This window comes from Anoplophora glabripennis, unplaced genomic scaffold (genome assembly GCF_000390285.2).
Source record: "Anoplophora glabripennis isolate ALB-LARVAE unplaced genomic scaffold, Agla_2.0 scaffold35, whole genome shotgun sequence".
NCBI lineage: Eukaryota > Metazoa > Arthropoda > Insecta > Coleoptera > Cerambycidae > Anoplophora > Anoplophora glabripennis.
Genome location: NW_019417117.1, coordinates 650,257 through 665,035, shown reverse-complemented (window position 1 = coordinate 665,035; position 14,779 = coordinate 650,257). Strand labels below are relative to the sequence as shown.

Sequence of the window (14,779 nt, the reverse complement as noted above, 5' to 3'; positions counted from 1 at the left end):
TATTTGAAAAATTCGATTTTTTTTTATTTTGAACTTTTTTTCGTTATTTGATGAGAATTTAACGCGAAATTGTGAAAAAATAAAACAAAAATTGTTTGTTTCATCTCAATCACCATTAATTTTTGTTTAAGAAGCAGTAAACCTGATCCTTTAACTTTTTATAAAACTTTGACGATTCAGTAAAAAAAAAACGGTGCTACCGATCGATTTCAATATTTATAAGCTTCATAGGTATGTATTGAGCTAAAAAAAATCCTAACAAACATTGATACTTTTCGTAATATTTACAAAGCAGTCGTTGATTTTCCAAAACAGCAGAAAAAGTAATTTTTTGCACTTTTTTAAATTAATACTGAGTACATACAGAGTGGGCTATTAGTGTGAGAATGTATAATAACTCCTTTGTTACTCATAATACAGAAAAAAGTTTATACAAAAGTTGTACAGAATCAAGAAACCTAAACTACAAAATTAATTTGAAACATTCAGAGCGATGAGTAAAAATGGGACACGCCAAATAATACATTATTTAAATGGAACACTCTGTATATTTTTAAACATGGATTTCCGAGAAAATTCTATATATGGCATATAAACAGTTAAAGTTTATATGCCATATATAAAGTTGTTAGTTTTTAAGATATAGCAACATTTCTGAAAAAAATTAATTTTATTATTTTAGAGAATACCACAAATAAATATTAACTCATAAAATTAACTCAAAATGGAATGATAAACTATGAACTGACAACTTGACACAATGTGACAGTTTTTTCCAAAGCCATCTCGTGTGACCTAAAATCTCTCTATCTTAAAAACTAACAACTTTAGGTGTAGAACATATTTAATAAAAGTTGAAGTGGACTGATATGTGAACAAAATAGAACAATAAAATACAGGGTGTTCCATTTGAAAAATTTTAGAAAATTAAGTTTGAACTTTCTAAAATTGCCCTTTATAAAATATAGATATTAGCTAACATAGTCTTTGCCTAACTCTGTCAAATATTTTTACTCCAAGTGCTAAAAGTTAATACAACTTCTTCGAGGTCATGTTTTTTCCAAAATTCGAAGAATTCTCTACATAACTTGGCAACCCCGCACTAAAATGTTAAACTGTTTATATTGCCATATATAGAATTTTCTCAGAAATCCATATTTAAAAACATACAGGGTGTTCCATTTAAAAAATATAATATTTGGCGTGCCCCGTTTTTACTCATCGCCCTGTATGTTTCAAATTAATTTCGTCCTTCAGGTTTTTTGATTCTGTATAACTTTTATATACACTTTTTTCTGTATTATTAAAAACATGGGGAGTTATTTTACTTTCTCACCCTAATGGCTCACCCTGTATAAATAAAAATGTCTTTTCTCAAACATATGAAAAGGCGCTTGAAGAGGATTGATTTAAGTTTCCAAAACCCTCCTTCCGTTCGGTGTACGATCATCAGCTCACGAGATATCGATGACAAAAAAAAAGCTTGACTTTTCACTCAATAGCCGATATCTTAACGAGAAATAATCATACAAAAAATAAAAAAAACAAATTGAATCTGAGGAATCAGGCTAATGACCCTGACATTAAGACAAAGACAAAAAATTTTTTTGAGCCCATGGGCAGTTTTGAAAAAAAAAGTTTTTGCCTTGCATTATTTCTGTTGACTGCGCCGAGAGTGAAATTTTTCATCTCAAGATTTCAAACCAAGAATTTTCAAGCTTCAAGGTGCTTCTTTTTTTTTCTTGATACGACCATTATTCACGAAATTCCAAAATTCACAACAAAAATTTGATTCCTTAAGGTGGCCATATCCCTGGCCGAGAACTAGTCAAATTTCTGGCGTTTTTAGGTACTGAAATATTGAAAAGTAAAACGTTTGGAATAAAAGTAAGCACAAAAATAAAATCTATTTGTTACTATTTAAATTTACTCAAATAAAATAATAATTGAAAACAAAGCGTTTGTTGTTATCCTAACCCCACATTTTGAGAATTATTTTCACGTACTTCTAAATAAAAGTAAACAATTTTATATGTAGGACTAAGCAAGTAAATGTTATAATATTTACATGTGGTTATATATAAAAAAGTTAGTATTTTCGTATATTTCAGTACTTAAAACCTTGACAGTGTGATCGTTTTTTGCACCAGTTTATTCGTTTCACTGCGGCGTCTTTGAAAATACCCAGATGGCATGACATAACATTCCTATTATTTGATAAGCTTTAGATTATTCAGTTATTAAATGTTTGAAATTATTTGTCTTTGTGGAAAACACTATTTAAAGAATATGGCGCCCTTAATTTTTTAATGGAGTTTATTTCAAAAATTTAAGATCATTTCACTTTTACAAATTTTAAATGCCCAATAAAAGTCATAACTAAAAAGACAATAAGACAATAACATTGAAAAATTATTAAAAAAAAAACAAATATGTATTCTTAATGTCAGATGCAGAAACGCCAACGTTGAACGCAGATGTCGTTAAAGAGTCAACGTTTCCATAAATCTTACGGTAAAAACTGAAATCCCCAAGCTGAATAGTGATATATGGTGGCGATTTAAATAATGACTCACAACCAGTCATGTACGGTAAAATAGCGGCGATCGGGCGCCAAATACGGCTAATTGGACTATTCGCGCTTCATTACGGTTTTATAATAATAACTACTAATCCCATCACACTTGGCGGTGCTGCGACACCATCTGAACGGTTGGCCCGCTTAAATTTGGGTCAGAGGTGTCTCGATATGGCGATTCCAAGCGACCGTATGGGAAATATTCTTTTTGAGCGGGCAATGCATCAGCGAACGACAATGTCATACCGTTATGCTTATTTAACACGTTCGTAGACTCTCTCGCTTGTCCCGGCCTTGAATCCTAGCTTCTGAAAACAATGCCGAATGCGTTTCGGTTGGATTTGGAGGTCGCGGTAGTCTTTGGTATCAGTCCGTGGAAATAGAACGAATTCTTGCCAGTTACGCCGTTAGAATGGTGCGAAAATTGTTTAAATAAACTACCGAGCACTGACAAGGCAACGCACAAATTCCTTATTTCTTGTTCATTTTGTCTATAATTATTACCAATTTAAAAACTCTGTTGCACTTTTTCTGTAGATGTTATATAACAATGAGGAAGTTGCATCAAATTTTCTTTCGAAAGAAAATTTATTTAAAGTGCAGAAAATATAATTAGGTGGGCGAAAACGGTCCCTAATTGGTCAAGCAATTTGTGACGTATGAGTGTTAAGACTGTCAAATAGCGGGAGGCTGGCGCTGTCATTGCATTGCTATCATTTAACCTTGTGTTGAATTAGTTTGTGTTCGCATTGAATTCTGAGTAGTTTTGAGTAGTTAGTTTTAGTGTGACAGTTCCTTTTTAACATCTGTTTTTCTGATAAATGCAGTTTTTTCTTGGATGGGACTGTAAATCGTCATAATTGCCGCTATTGGTCCGATTCAAACCCAAGAGTTTTTCACGAGGTGCATACACAGCAACCGGAAAAATTAAATGTATGGGCTGGAATTTTCGGTGACCGGTTGGTGGGTCCTTTTTTTCTACCTGGTAATTTGACTGGCCAAATGTATTTGCAATTACTGGAAGACGCTATTGACCCTGCCTTGACTGATATTATTGAAAATGTTCCAGAGTATGATGAAGATCATTTGATTTTTCAACAGGACGGTGCTCCTCCGCATTAGGTATGCGTTAATTGTCCGTCAGTATTTCGACCAACGTTTTCTACGGAATTGGATTGGGAGAAAAAACGGCATTGAGTGGCCTCCACGATCACCGGATTTATCGCCCCTTGATTCCTTTTTGTGGGGATACCTAAAAAGTAAAATTTATAAAACACAGTCAGCGTCGCTGAAAGATTTGCGTCAAAGAATCGTCGACGAATGCTGTCGAATCACTCCGGAAATGCTTCGGATTGTGCGCGAACGTTTCGAACAAAATCTTTATTCTTGTATGGAAGCGGGCGGTCATCAGTTTGAACCGAGGGGTGGACAACTCCCTTAAATCCGTGTACATTCTCAGCTCAGATAAAATTAAATCTCTATAAATTTTATTAAATCAATAAAGTTGTTTTTAAATCAATTTATATGACTTAAGACCTGTTTAAATCACCTTTTAAAGCGTTAAATCTATTAAAATCCCTTTAAATCCCTATAAATCACTATAAATCGTCAAAAAATATTTATAAATCTATTAAATCGTAATTTAAATCTTCATAAATCCATAAACTTCCCTCCTTAATTCACAATAGCCAATGGAAACATGCATAAACAAAGCTAACGAAATTCGCCCACTCAAGCACCCGCCTGTTCAGTGAGTATAATATACAAAACTGGGGAACTCTTCTACACCAACTATGGAAACTATACCATCAGATGATGAAATATCACTAATTATAAAAGAAGCATTAATGTACGCTAAGGCCATGTTCTCAAATTTGAAAATTGATATTGAAACAATAGGTCATGAATACTACAAACCTATTTTAAAATCAAATACAGACCAAGATATTGAGCAGCCTAACAAAGATGAAAGCAGTGACGAAGAAGGTGACTATCGAGGCGACTATTCATAAATATTTCTTAAAAACGTATGTGTGGTTAAGATTTCACTAAGTAGATATCACATAGTAATAAGATCAGTAAAATTTTGTTAAACAATATAGCTATTAGTAGGTGTAGGTAACTTAAAATTTAAAAAATACATAATTACAGGTTCATAAATTAGAGTGACATTTTAAGGGCGAGTAGTTCTTCGCAGACTAAGAAATCTACTAAAAATTTAGCTATACCGCATATCACCGCTCTGCTCATGATGTATTTCATTGATCATGATTATATTATCAAATTATGGAGACTTATTAGTTGTACAAAATAAAATAATGTTCATTCATGATATAAACTTATTTCCTAAATCGCACCGTTTTGGATATAGAGGGCGTTGAAATAGGAATTTCTTCCCGGTTTTTTCCCGCATAACTTTTGAACTACTATACTCATCCGATTGAAATGAAATTCGGAACACAAATACACCTTATGATCTTAACATAAGCTCCTTAAGATTGAACCATTTACCCCACTTAGAAGTGTATTTTGTGTGCTATCCCCCTCTTACATTATTTCAAAACTTTAAAAAATTAATTAATTTCAATAAAACAGCAGTAAACCACCTTTGCCTCATAAATTTAAAAATTTTTTGGCCTCTTGTTTTTTTTCGATATTTGGCCTTGTTTCTAAGATATTCAATGAAATTCGTGATAATGTAGCGCCCGAGGTAGCGCCCCAGCCACGTAAATTTCATTTAATGTTATAGCAACCCATGAAAAACAAAACTCCCAGTGATTTGTATAAACTGACGTTTGTGAAAATCATCATTAAAAGTATTATTAAGTTCAAAAGTTATTAGGGAAAAACGGGAAAAAAATTCCTACCTTAACGCCATCTATTTCCGAAACGGTACGATTTAAAAAATAAGTTCACTTTTTTCACAACCATGCTTTTACTAACCATGATGCCGATACTCTCTTTGATCCGCCAGACTATTTCCATTACAAAATCATAAATGAAATGCATATCGGCATATTCACGGTTAGTAAAAGCATGATGGTTCATGGTTGCAAAAAAATCGAATGAAATGCAAAGTTGAGCACAAAGATCACAACTAAGAAAATAAAGAAACCTAAGAATTTAAATCTTAGCACGCGAAAGTGACAATCATTAATACCATTACAAATAAACTGTCACTATAAAAGACGGCTACTATGTGAAAATGTTAAAAAAAAGTTAGTGTTTTGAGCCATACATTATTTAAAAAATAAGTATTTCTGACTAAACTACGCAGGATTCGGAAAAAAAGAAGGGAAATTTTTTCTTCAAAAAAGTCCAATTCATTAAAAAATATTATTTGCTAATTCAAAGGAATAAAAAAAATTCGAAAATTTTCTGTTAAGAGTAGTTACAAAACTATCCTTATTTATAATCGATTTTGATGAAACTTATGGCAGTTAAAGACACTTATGGTATAATTATTATTACCTACAATTTTGATTCCGTTATCTTAATCAGGAAGAAAGTTATTTTAAAAAATATCCAAATGATAAGACCCGGAGAGCCATATCTCAATAACGGTGCTCCGGAGGGCCAATGTTTATAGGAACTTTTTTTACTATTTTTGGCTCTACTTTCACCCCCTTAAATTTTGTACAAACCTTTCCAAACACCCTGTAGAATTAGGAGACAAATAAGAATAAAATTTTTGAAACAAGATTTAGAAAATTATATAAGTATGGCCAAAAAGGAAGACGTTCAGGAGGTAGAGAAAAATTTTATGTTTTATGGACCCATTCTCTTATGTAGAAACGAACCTTTTACAATTATGAGATATGATACAGTATAGATTGAGAAAATGTATAAAGATTTAAAAAATATATAGAAATATAACATGTTAAAAATTGTTTTATTTTTGTAACTTATTTTCACGCTTATAGTAAGTAAGCAAATAACCAAAAAAAAAAACATTGATAATTAGAAGTTTGCTTCCACTTTGGTAATTCACATTAGTAAAATCATTTTAACTATAACAAAAACTGAGGCAAAAAAATTCAATAATATTGATCTGTATTAAATTTCTGGTTTAAAATTAAATAAATCATTAAGTCACATCCAATTAATTCGCTTGAAATCACATTTTAATCAATATAAATCAACATCCAGTATCTTAAATCTAACTAAATTTCCTTAAATCTAAGTAAATCTACTTAAATCAAATTTAATAAGTTTTTAAATCTTTATTTCTCAATTAAATCATGTTAAATCTGGATAATTAAAAAATAGTACTTAAATCAGTCCTAATTACTCAGGATTTAAAATCTGTGTACAAATTTTTATTGAGTTATCCAACCCTCGGTTTGAACATTTAATCAACTAAGTAGTAAGTAAGCAACTAAACATAATTTAAGTTTTAAAATGTAAATTTTTTTCAAAGTATTGGGCGGAATTATAAAATTTAGTATGTTGTAAAGAGAATTGTAGGAGCTTTCAAAATAAATATAACTCAACCTCCAATGCCATTTAAATATTTTGGGGTGATGCTTACCCTTGCTTGGGGGTGAAAGTGGCGGAATCAAAAATACCAGCAAAAAATGTCCCCCTTTAATCTAAAATCGACGGGTCTGAGCGTTTTTCCACAATTTTGACGCAGTTCCTGAAAATGGCTCTGTTTCGTTTTCTTTTGGCCACCCTGTATATAAGATGTAGAGTGGAAATACTCTTGACAGCTTTACTGTTAGCAAAACAAAACCCAATTCTTCTCACTCATTGCATTCAGTAATATGAACAGAAAATGTTAATTTGGCATTAAATATAACATCTAAATCTTGGACATAACCAAAACTATCCAACACATGGTCACCTAATCTGTAATCGGTTATTACCACACTTAACTTTTGAGATCCAAAGATGCAGCAATGAATTGGGTAGCATAACAATACATAACTTTTTGTCTAAAAAGAATTATGTTCGCGAATAATAATTTTAAACAGTATAGAAAGTTTACACAAAATAGCGATAGTTTTATAATTTTCAACATCATTTTTGTTCCCATTATTAAAAACAGAGCACAGGAAAGACTGCATCCAAAAATCAGGAAAGGCACCTAATACGAGGGTTTGATTGAAGATTATGGATAGTGAAATAGCACATAGTACAAGGCCGGTATATTGTTGAAATAATCATATTTACCTTCAGACTATTTTATATTATCTTTACTAGTACCCAAAACAAATTTGTAGTAGGTACTAGTTATGATACTATTACTAGTAATAGTATCATGACTAGTACCTTCTACAAATTTGTCAGGCGATCCAATTTTTGATGACAGAGTTGTAATGTTGTGGTAAGACAATGGCAATAATGCAATGTGATCATTGTTTCTAAATATAAATAATATATAATCATAATTATGCCACTGAACTAATAACAAAATACTGTGTCAATACCATGAGTAGTTGAAAAGCTCAAATGATCTATAAGAATCTATCAGAGAGTTCTGCTGATTCTGCTGACGAATAATCTGAGTTGTTTACTAGATATTGCTAGCGTAATTCATTGCTGAACTGTGCTGTAGTCCGTAGAGTATGTGTTTCACACAGTGTCATTAGTTAAAAATTTAGTAGTTAAAACTAAAAATTCTTTGAAGACAACTAGCTCACTTAACTTTAAAATAATTTTTACAGCAAAAATTAAATTAAAAAAAAAGACTTTTCGGCATGGTTTGCAGTTCAATCAATCCATCTCAACCAAGAACATACCGATTTTGTATATCTCTAATGCCATAAAATCTAACTACTCCTATTTTTAAGTACACCGGCTTGCGTGGGCACTAATATCTGTAAATAAAATTTCCGCTAGCCTAATAAAAACTATGTTGAGTGCAGAATGTTGCGTTGGAGCCACATGAAGTGTCCAATTAACGTCTGTAATGGATTCCAATATACGACCTGTTGTCGGTGGCAATGATCTGGGAACAAATTGAGACTAACCAGAAACCGATAGATACCTAAGTATGATTTGCGTAATTCGGTTTTTAGATAAGCCTTATGTGGCTTCCACTTACACTCAAGACATCCGTGAAATTAGTAAATAGTTTTTGCTAATGGATATTCGGACAAATCAATTATGAGCTAGAGAAGTTGTTTTTCTTTGATAGCAAACAAGAGATTTTTATAGGAAAAAAACATTTGATGGAGATTCTATTCATAACACTTCGAAAATTTAAAATTAATGAAGTTCAAAATTTTTTTTCATTAATATTTTACGATAACTTAGTTCAGTTAAATTTTTTCAAATTTGATACACTTTCTGTCGGTAACAAACTATCTATGAAAAAAAAAATCATAGTACAAAATTACTCAATAATAATTAAATTTAAATCATATTAGAGAAAAAGTGTCAACTCTTAACTGATTTTACATACTCAGAATAAAGTCAAAAGTCTCTCATTTCATAGTTAGCCATCAAAATCTGCCAAATCATGTTCAATATGGATTACAATATAATCAATTCAAATGTCATCTTTATTTTTATTAAATTTGGATCAATCATGTCATTTTTATACTATTTCATTTATAGCATTATAAGCAATCTCTCTTGTTTTGATTCACCAATCACTCCATTATTATACCAACAAAACTCATGTGTACTGAATTTTTGTAGCTAATAGAACCCAATATTCATGTTTTGTATGTCTGTTACTAGGCTAACAAAGTTAAGCAAAGTGAACTGAATTCAAAAATATAAAAGTAAATATGACAAAATATTCTTGTCAAATATCATTCGAGACAATGGTCTAGTTAGTTTCTTTTTTCTTCATTTTGATCTTCCAAAAGATAAAATTGCTCTTGTATTTTTATGTTTATAAGATTAGATTCAGATTTTATTCAAGTAAATGAGAAATAAAGGTTACACTTGCCACAAAAACCAAAAACCTGAATAAGCATTTCCGGGCAAAAGCATCTTCTGATATTATATACGATTAATTTATGAACACTGTAAAAAAAAGACATTATTACTTACCGAAATTTAAACAAAACAACAGTCTCAAAATATTAAATAAATTCGGTTAATGGACATTTTTGTAATGGGCAGATACTTATTTTTTTAAATTTTAAACAAAAAAGGTAGAATCAAAGAGCCACTTAAGAGCTTTAGAATGTTGATAAGTTTTTGTTTGTTTGTTTAATAGTTATATTCCAGTAGCCTGACATTTAATTTCAAAATAACATATACCTACACTTCGCAATTAAATTATTGCAACAAAATTTTTCATCGAAATTTTGCCATTTTTCTAATCCGTATAACTGTCAATTATCATCGTGTCAAGACAATTTTTTTTCATTCTGTAGGTAATTATCTGTACTTTAAAAAGTCGAAAAGAGTTGAAGCCGCATCTCCTTGTCCTAATAAAGCATTTCTTTTTCTTAAACAATTTGATTCCTTCACGCGTTACCTGGATCGTCCCCATTTTTTTCAAAAATAACACATAGACCATAGTAAAGTGCACTTTCTAACAAGCAATTTGAAAAAAAATCGCATCTATGATCTTTTTTGACCAAGTTATGCCATTTTCTTCGTATGTTTCTAACGAATACTGCCAACATTTTTTCTTAGAGTACAAATAATTACCTACAAAAAAAATCGTTTTGATACGATGAAAATTGACGAAGCCATGCGCATTAGAAAAATGGTAAGTATTTTGTTGCGATAATTTTGTTGCGTAGTGTAGTTTAATTCAAAACTGAAGAACTTTTCATAAAATAATTCACAAATGAAATAGACAGAGCATTTTGTTTCAAATAGTACTTAAAATATTATCTATTGAACCACCTCGTATCAACAAACAACTTTTCCTCGAGTATTATCATTAAAAGTTCATTTAAACTTTGCATTCCCAGAAGTCGCAAACGCTGAAATTTTTAATAATGCATTAACCCCCTAATTAATATCATCCGAGGGTAACGAGAACGGCAAACGACTGCCGCCTCCCCAAGGAACCTCCCCTATAAACAGATGAATAATAGAGCCGTTCTATGCACCCCTATTTGCGTCTCTATCTTCAATATGTTTTAGCAAACGACCCTAGGAGTTTTTTCGACAGTAACTAGACTGCAGTTAGCAGAACTGCTTTCACAGTTCGCTGATTAGAAAGGGGGTGCAAACTTAATCGCCTGTAGGGGCACACAGACCTGCCGAGATGAAAATCACGGATGGTATTAGCGAAGATCGACGTAAAATTCCATATTATTCGTAGAAATATTTTGTGCAGGTATCACATTGATACGATGAGAACTTTTTTGGAACCGCTGATTCTACCGATGGCTCATACATACTTCATGATATATACTTCAAAGACAAAGGTTTTTTTACAAAAATAAGACAATTCCGTATGAAACTAAAGTAGAAATAATAATTACCCAGAATTAGCGATTTTTGTGTTTACTACAAAAACAGAACAAAAAAGCTAACAATACGCAATTTATAGCCACCTCCTTTTATGAAATATGCAAGTCGGAGACGATTCCAGAGGTTCTCAATAAGTTTTAACAATTTTAATTATTATTAATTTTAAGCAAAGTTTAAGCATCAGAATGAAGCAATTTTGTTTATTTAATTCATACCATTGTCCTACATTTTTTTCTGTATTACCATAAAGAGTACTACTATGTAATGCAGTTGCTTAAAGTTGAAACCGAGGTTGAAACAAATAGGTATCAGTTCTAGAATAAATACAGTGTGAATCTCTAAAATTCCGGACACCTTTCTAAATTTCGCTAAAGCGAACGAATCGAATGAGTCTTTTATATACACGGTGTCCCATTTTAAATAACGTATTGCATTATCTTATTGTTAGCGAAGTATTTCCAAGAGAAACTTTTTAGACAAAAGTTGGTGGGTTCTGAGGGGGACATTCGATGGTGACTTTAACCTTGACACAAAGGTTAACCGTTGAGGTAATTTGAAGGTCACTTGGATTTTTAGATATGACACCGGAAATGAATACAGCGGAAAATGTTATGAATCAAAATGACAATAAACGTTTATTTTAGGGCCAAATAAGGTTCTGAATAAGATTTTGCAATTTTTCGGGAAATCACTTAGACGAAGGATTCTGGTTAAGTTTTAATGGGGTCATACGATAATGACCTTGACCGTGACCTAGAGGTCAGGCTTGAGGGTTATTTGAAGGTCAAATCAAGTTACGAAATAGGAGAACCTTGTTTGCAGCCCCATTAAGTTAAGGCAAGATTATTATGGCCGGGGCAGTCAGGGCAAGGTCGCTATGACCTTGGTCGAAGCAATGTCGCCTTGATTGGCTGTTTTACAGCGATCCTGCTTTGACTGGCTAGGCCACAACGATCTTGCCTTCACTTAATGGGGCTGCAAACAGAATTCCCCTATTTCGTAACTTGATTTGACCTTCAAAGAACCTTCGAACCTGACCTCTAGGTCATGACCAAGGTCATCATCGTATGATCACATCGAACCATGGCACTTTCAACCAGAATTCTTCGTCGTAAATGTTTTTCCGAAAAATATCGCAAATTCTTATTCAAAACCTTATTTGGCCCTAAAATAACCGTTAATGGTTATTTTGACCCATAACATGTCGCAATGAACCCAAAATTTTACGATGAAATTACGATGATCCAGTTACAATGCACGGCCAACCACGATTTTTTTAGAAATTTCGGGAAAAATAGTTTTTAATTTTAAATTAAAAACCTGATGACCTAAGATTTTTATTTATGTAGGTATTTATTTATAAAAGTATTTTCTCTCTTGCCCATTTCGACCATGGACATACTGTATACAATAAATTCCGAATACACGATTCGAAATGCACAGGAATCAAGTTCTCTGTTACTTTTGAATCAGTCAGTGGCGTAATGAAGGGGTTAAAATGTAAAATATACTTTAATCGACACCAAAAGAGTATATTAACCCACCATTAAACCTAATATATTTTTTGATTCAACAAAACTGTAACTACTCACCAATCAGGAAGCAGGGCACGTACTCTATCTTCCCCGAGAGGTGGGTAATGCAAAGAAGCACATCGCCGAGCATTAGACAGGCCACGTGGTGGGTCTGACAACGCCAATGCAACACGTGGTGGCTGGCTGGCAGTAGCGAACCCGCTGCCAGCGTGGCGACCAGGAAGATGACGCTCAGCGCCAGGCCGATGGGGTAGATGGTGAAACGGAGGTCCGTCTCTGTTCTGGTGGCCTCCACCATGACGTGGGGTTGCACATAGTCGGGGCAGGATATCACTTTGGCGGAGCGACCTGAAAAAAAAAAGTTAAAAATAACATTTCTTAAAGAACGATGTGCAGTCTGCGACGCGCGTCTTGCGATTTTCGCTCATCGGAATACGCTTACGCTGGTTTACGATGCTGTAGTTCAACAACAAAAAGTGGTCTGTACATTTGATTTGACCCAAAATTTTGAGTAATTGGCATAAAATTTGATGATGTTCTGCTGAGCCCTGGTTTTACGTAAAAAAGATGGGATATCTTCCTCCAAAATCTTTTGAATAGCTGCGAAAAGGTTTTCTTGATGCGGACTGATTCCAGTTTTTTTCAGTAAATATGGCAAATCTTTTAAATTTTTATGAGACATAAGACTGTCCCCTATTTTGGTGCAAGAATTACATATATTATAAGGTTTTAAATTAGTTTTTTGGTTGTTCACTGCCATGATATAATCATTGTAAACAATTAGAAGCTAGAGAAAATGACTGTAAACGTGACGTATAGCGAAGACGATTTTGACATCACAAGCCTAAACCTACTTAATTGCAGCTATGATTTTTTAAGAATCATTGATATATTGCCACAGACATCGGTTTTCCACAAAAACTTACTTTCCCTCTATTTTAGTAATACTAAGTGAATTATACTGCATACTACATAAATATCTGAATTCAAAAATAAATTAAATGCCTTTTTTATTACTAAAGTGAATGTAATGTGCTGTTTTTATGTTTAATAAGGATCATTAATAAACTGTCATAGACATCGCATTTCTACAAAAACTTACTTCCCTTCTATTTTAGTAATACTAAGTGAATTGTACTGCAAAGATAAATATTTGAATTTAAAAATTAAATGCCTTTTTTATTACTAAAGTGCAAGGAATGTGTTTTTTATGTTTTAGTAAGTATCTTTGATAAACTGCCATAGACATCACTTTTCTACAAAAACTTACTTTCCTTCTATTTTAGTAATATTAAGTGAATTGTATTGCAAATATCTGAAATCAAAAATTAAATGTCTCATTTATTACTAAAGTGAAAGGAACGTGTTGTTTTTTTATGTTTTATTAAATTATGTGACGTTTAAGAAGAAAAAAGTATGTCATGCACCACAAAACAATGTCTACCTGTCAAGCCAACTTTATTTTGGCGAAATTAGTTTCAAAATGTAACGTCAAATTTTTAAAATAAATTTTGGGTGGAAAATTTTCTTACCGAATCCCCCACGTCCTTGAATTAATGTCCAGAAATTTTTCCTCAATCACGCATTTTTCTAGAAATTTTCAAAAAATGCGTTCCTTCGGAAAAATTTCCGAAAATAATTCAAGCACTAGGCAGATTATAAGTGAAAATTCAATGAATATCGCCAAGCCGACCTTTTGAGCCGCAAAACCGGGAGGAGGGGATGAATTATAGAAATTTCTGCTATTTCTTTTGCGTTTTTTTTTTGCAAAATCTGTGAGGGATACAGCTATAGTCTGTTTGGAAATGAAAGAGAGTAATAAAACCCCGAGATAAGAACCAGCCATGGCCGTGGTAATATTTCGTTTCAGGTAATTATCGGGTAACACTAATGCTAACAAAAATGACAGGGATTGGAAAATCGACTATCTACAGACTTTTAAAGGAAACAAAAAATGAACAAGATACTGTAAATCCCCCAAAATCATCTACAGGGAGGTCAAAAGTCGTTATAGATGATTTCTTCAAAAATGTCATTCGCAGAAAAGTACACTCATTTTATTTTAAAAAAGAAATACCAACGCTAAACAAAATTTTAAGTGAACTTTCAGAGGACAACGATTTGCCAAAAATCAGTAGAAGCAAATTATGGGCCGTCTTACGAGAGTTGAATTTTTGCTGGGAAAAGCAGAACAGGAAGTCAGTTCTTATCGATAAAGATGAAATTATTTGTTGGCGAAGATCCTACTTAAGATCAATTAGAAAATTCCGTG

General features: G+C 32.4%; 1 protein-coding gene across 1 annotated transcript in view; it reads right to left on the bottom strand.

The window, feature by feature from the left end:
• Nucleotides 1-14,779, bottom strand: part of LOC108912284 (probable G-protein coupled receptor Mth-like 1) — a 227,511-nt gene that overhangs the window by 195,459 nt on the left and 17,273 nt on the right. The window contains exon 2 of the mRNA XM_018717484.1: nucleotides 12,565-12,855. Within this exon, the coding sequence (XP_018573000.1) occupies nucleotides 12,565-12,855 (291 nt within the window). The remainder of the gene's footprint in view (nucleotides 1-12,564; nucleotides 12,856-14,779) is intronic.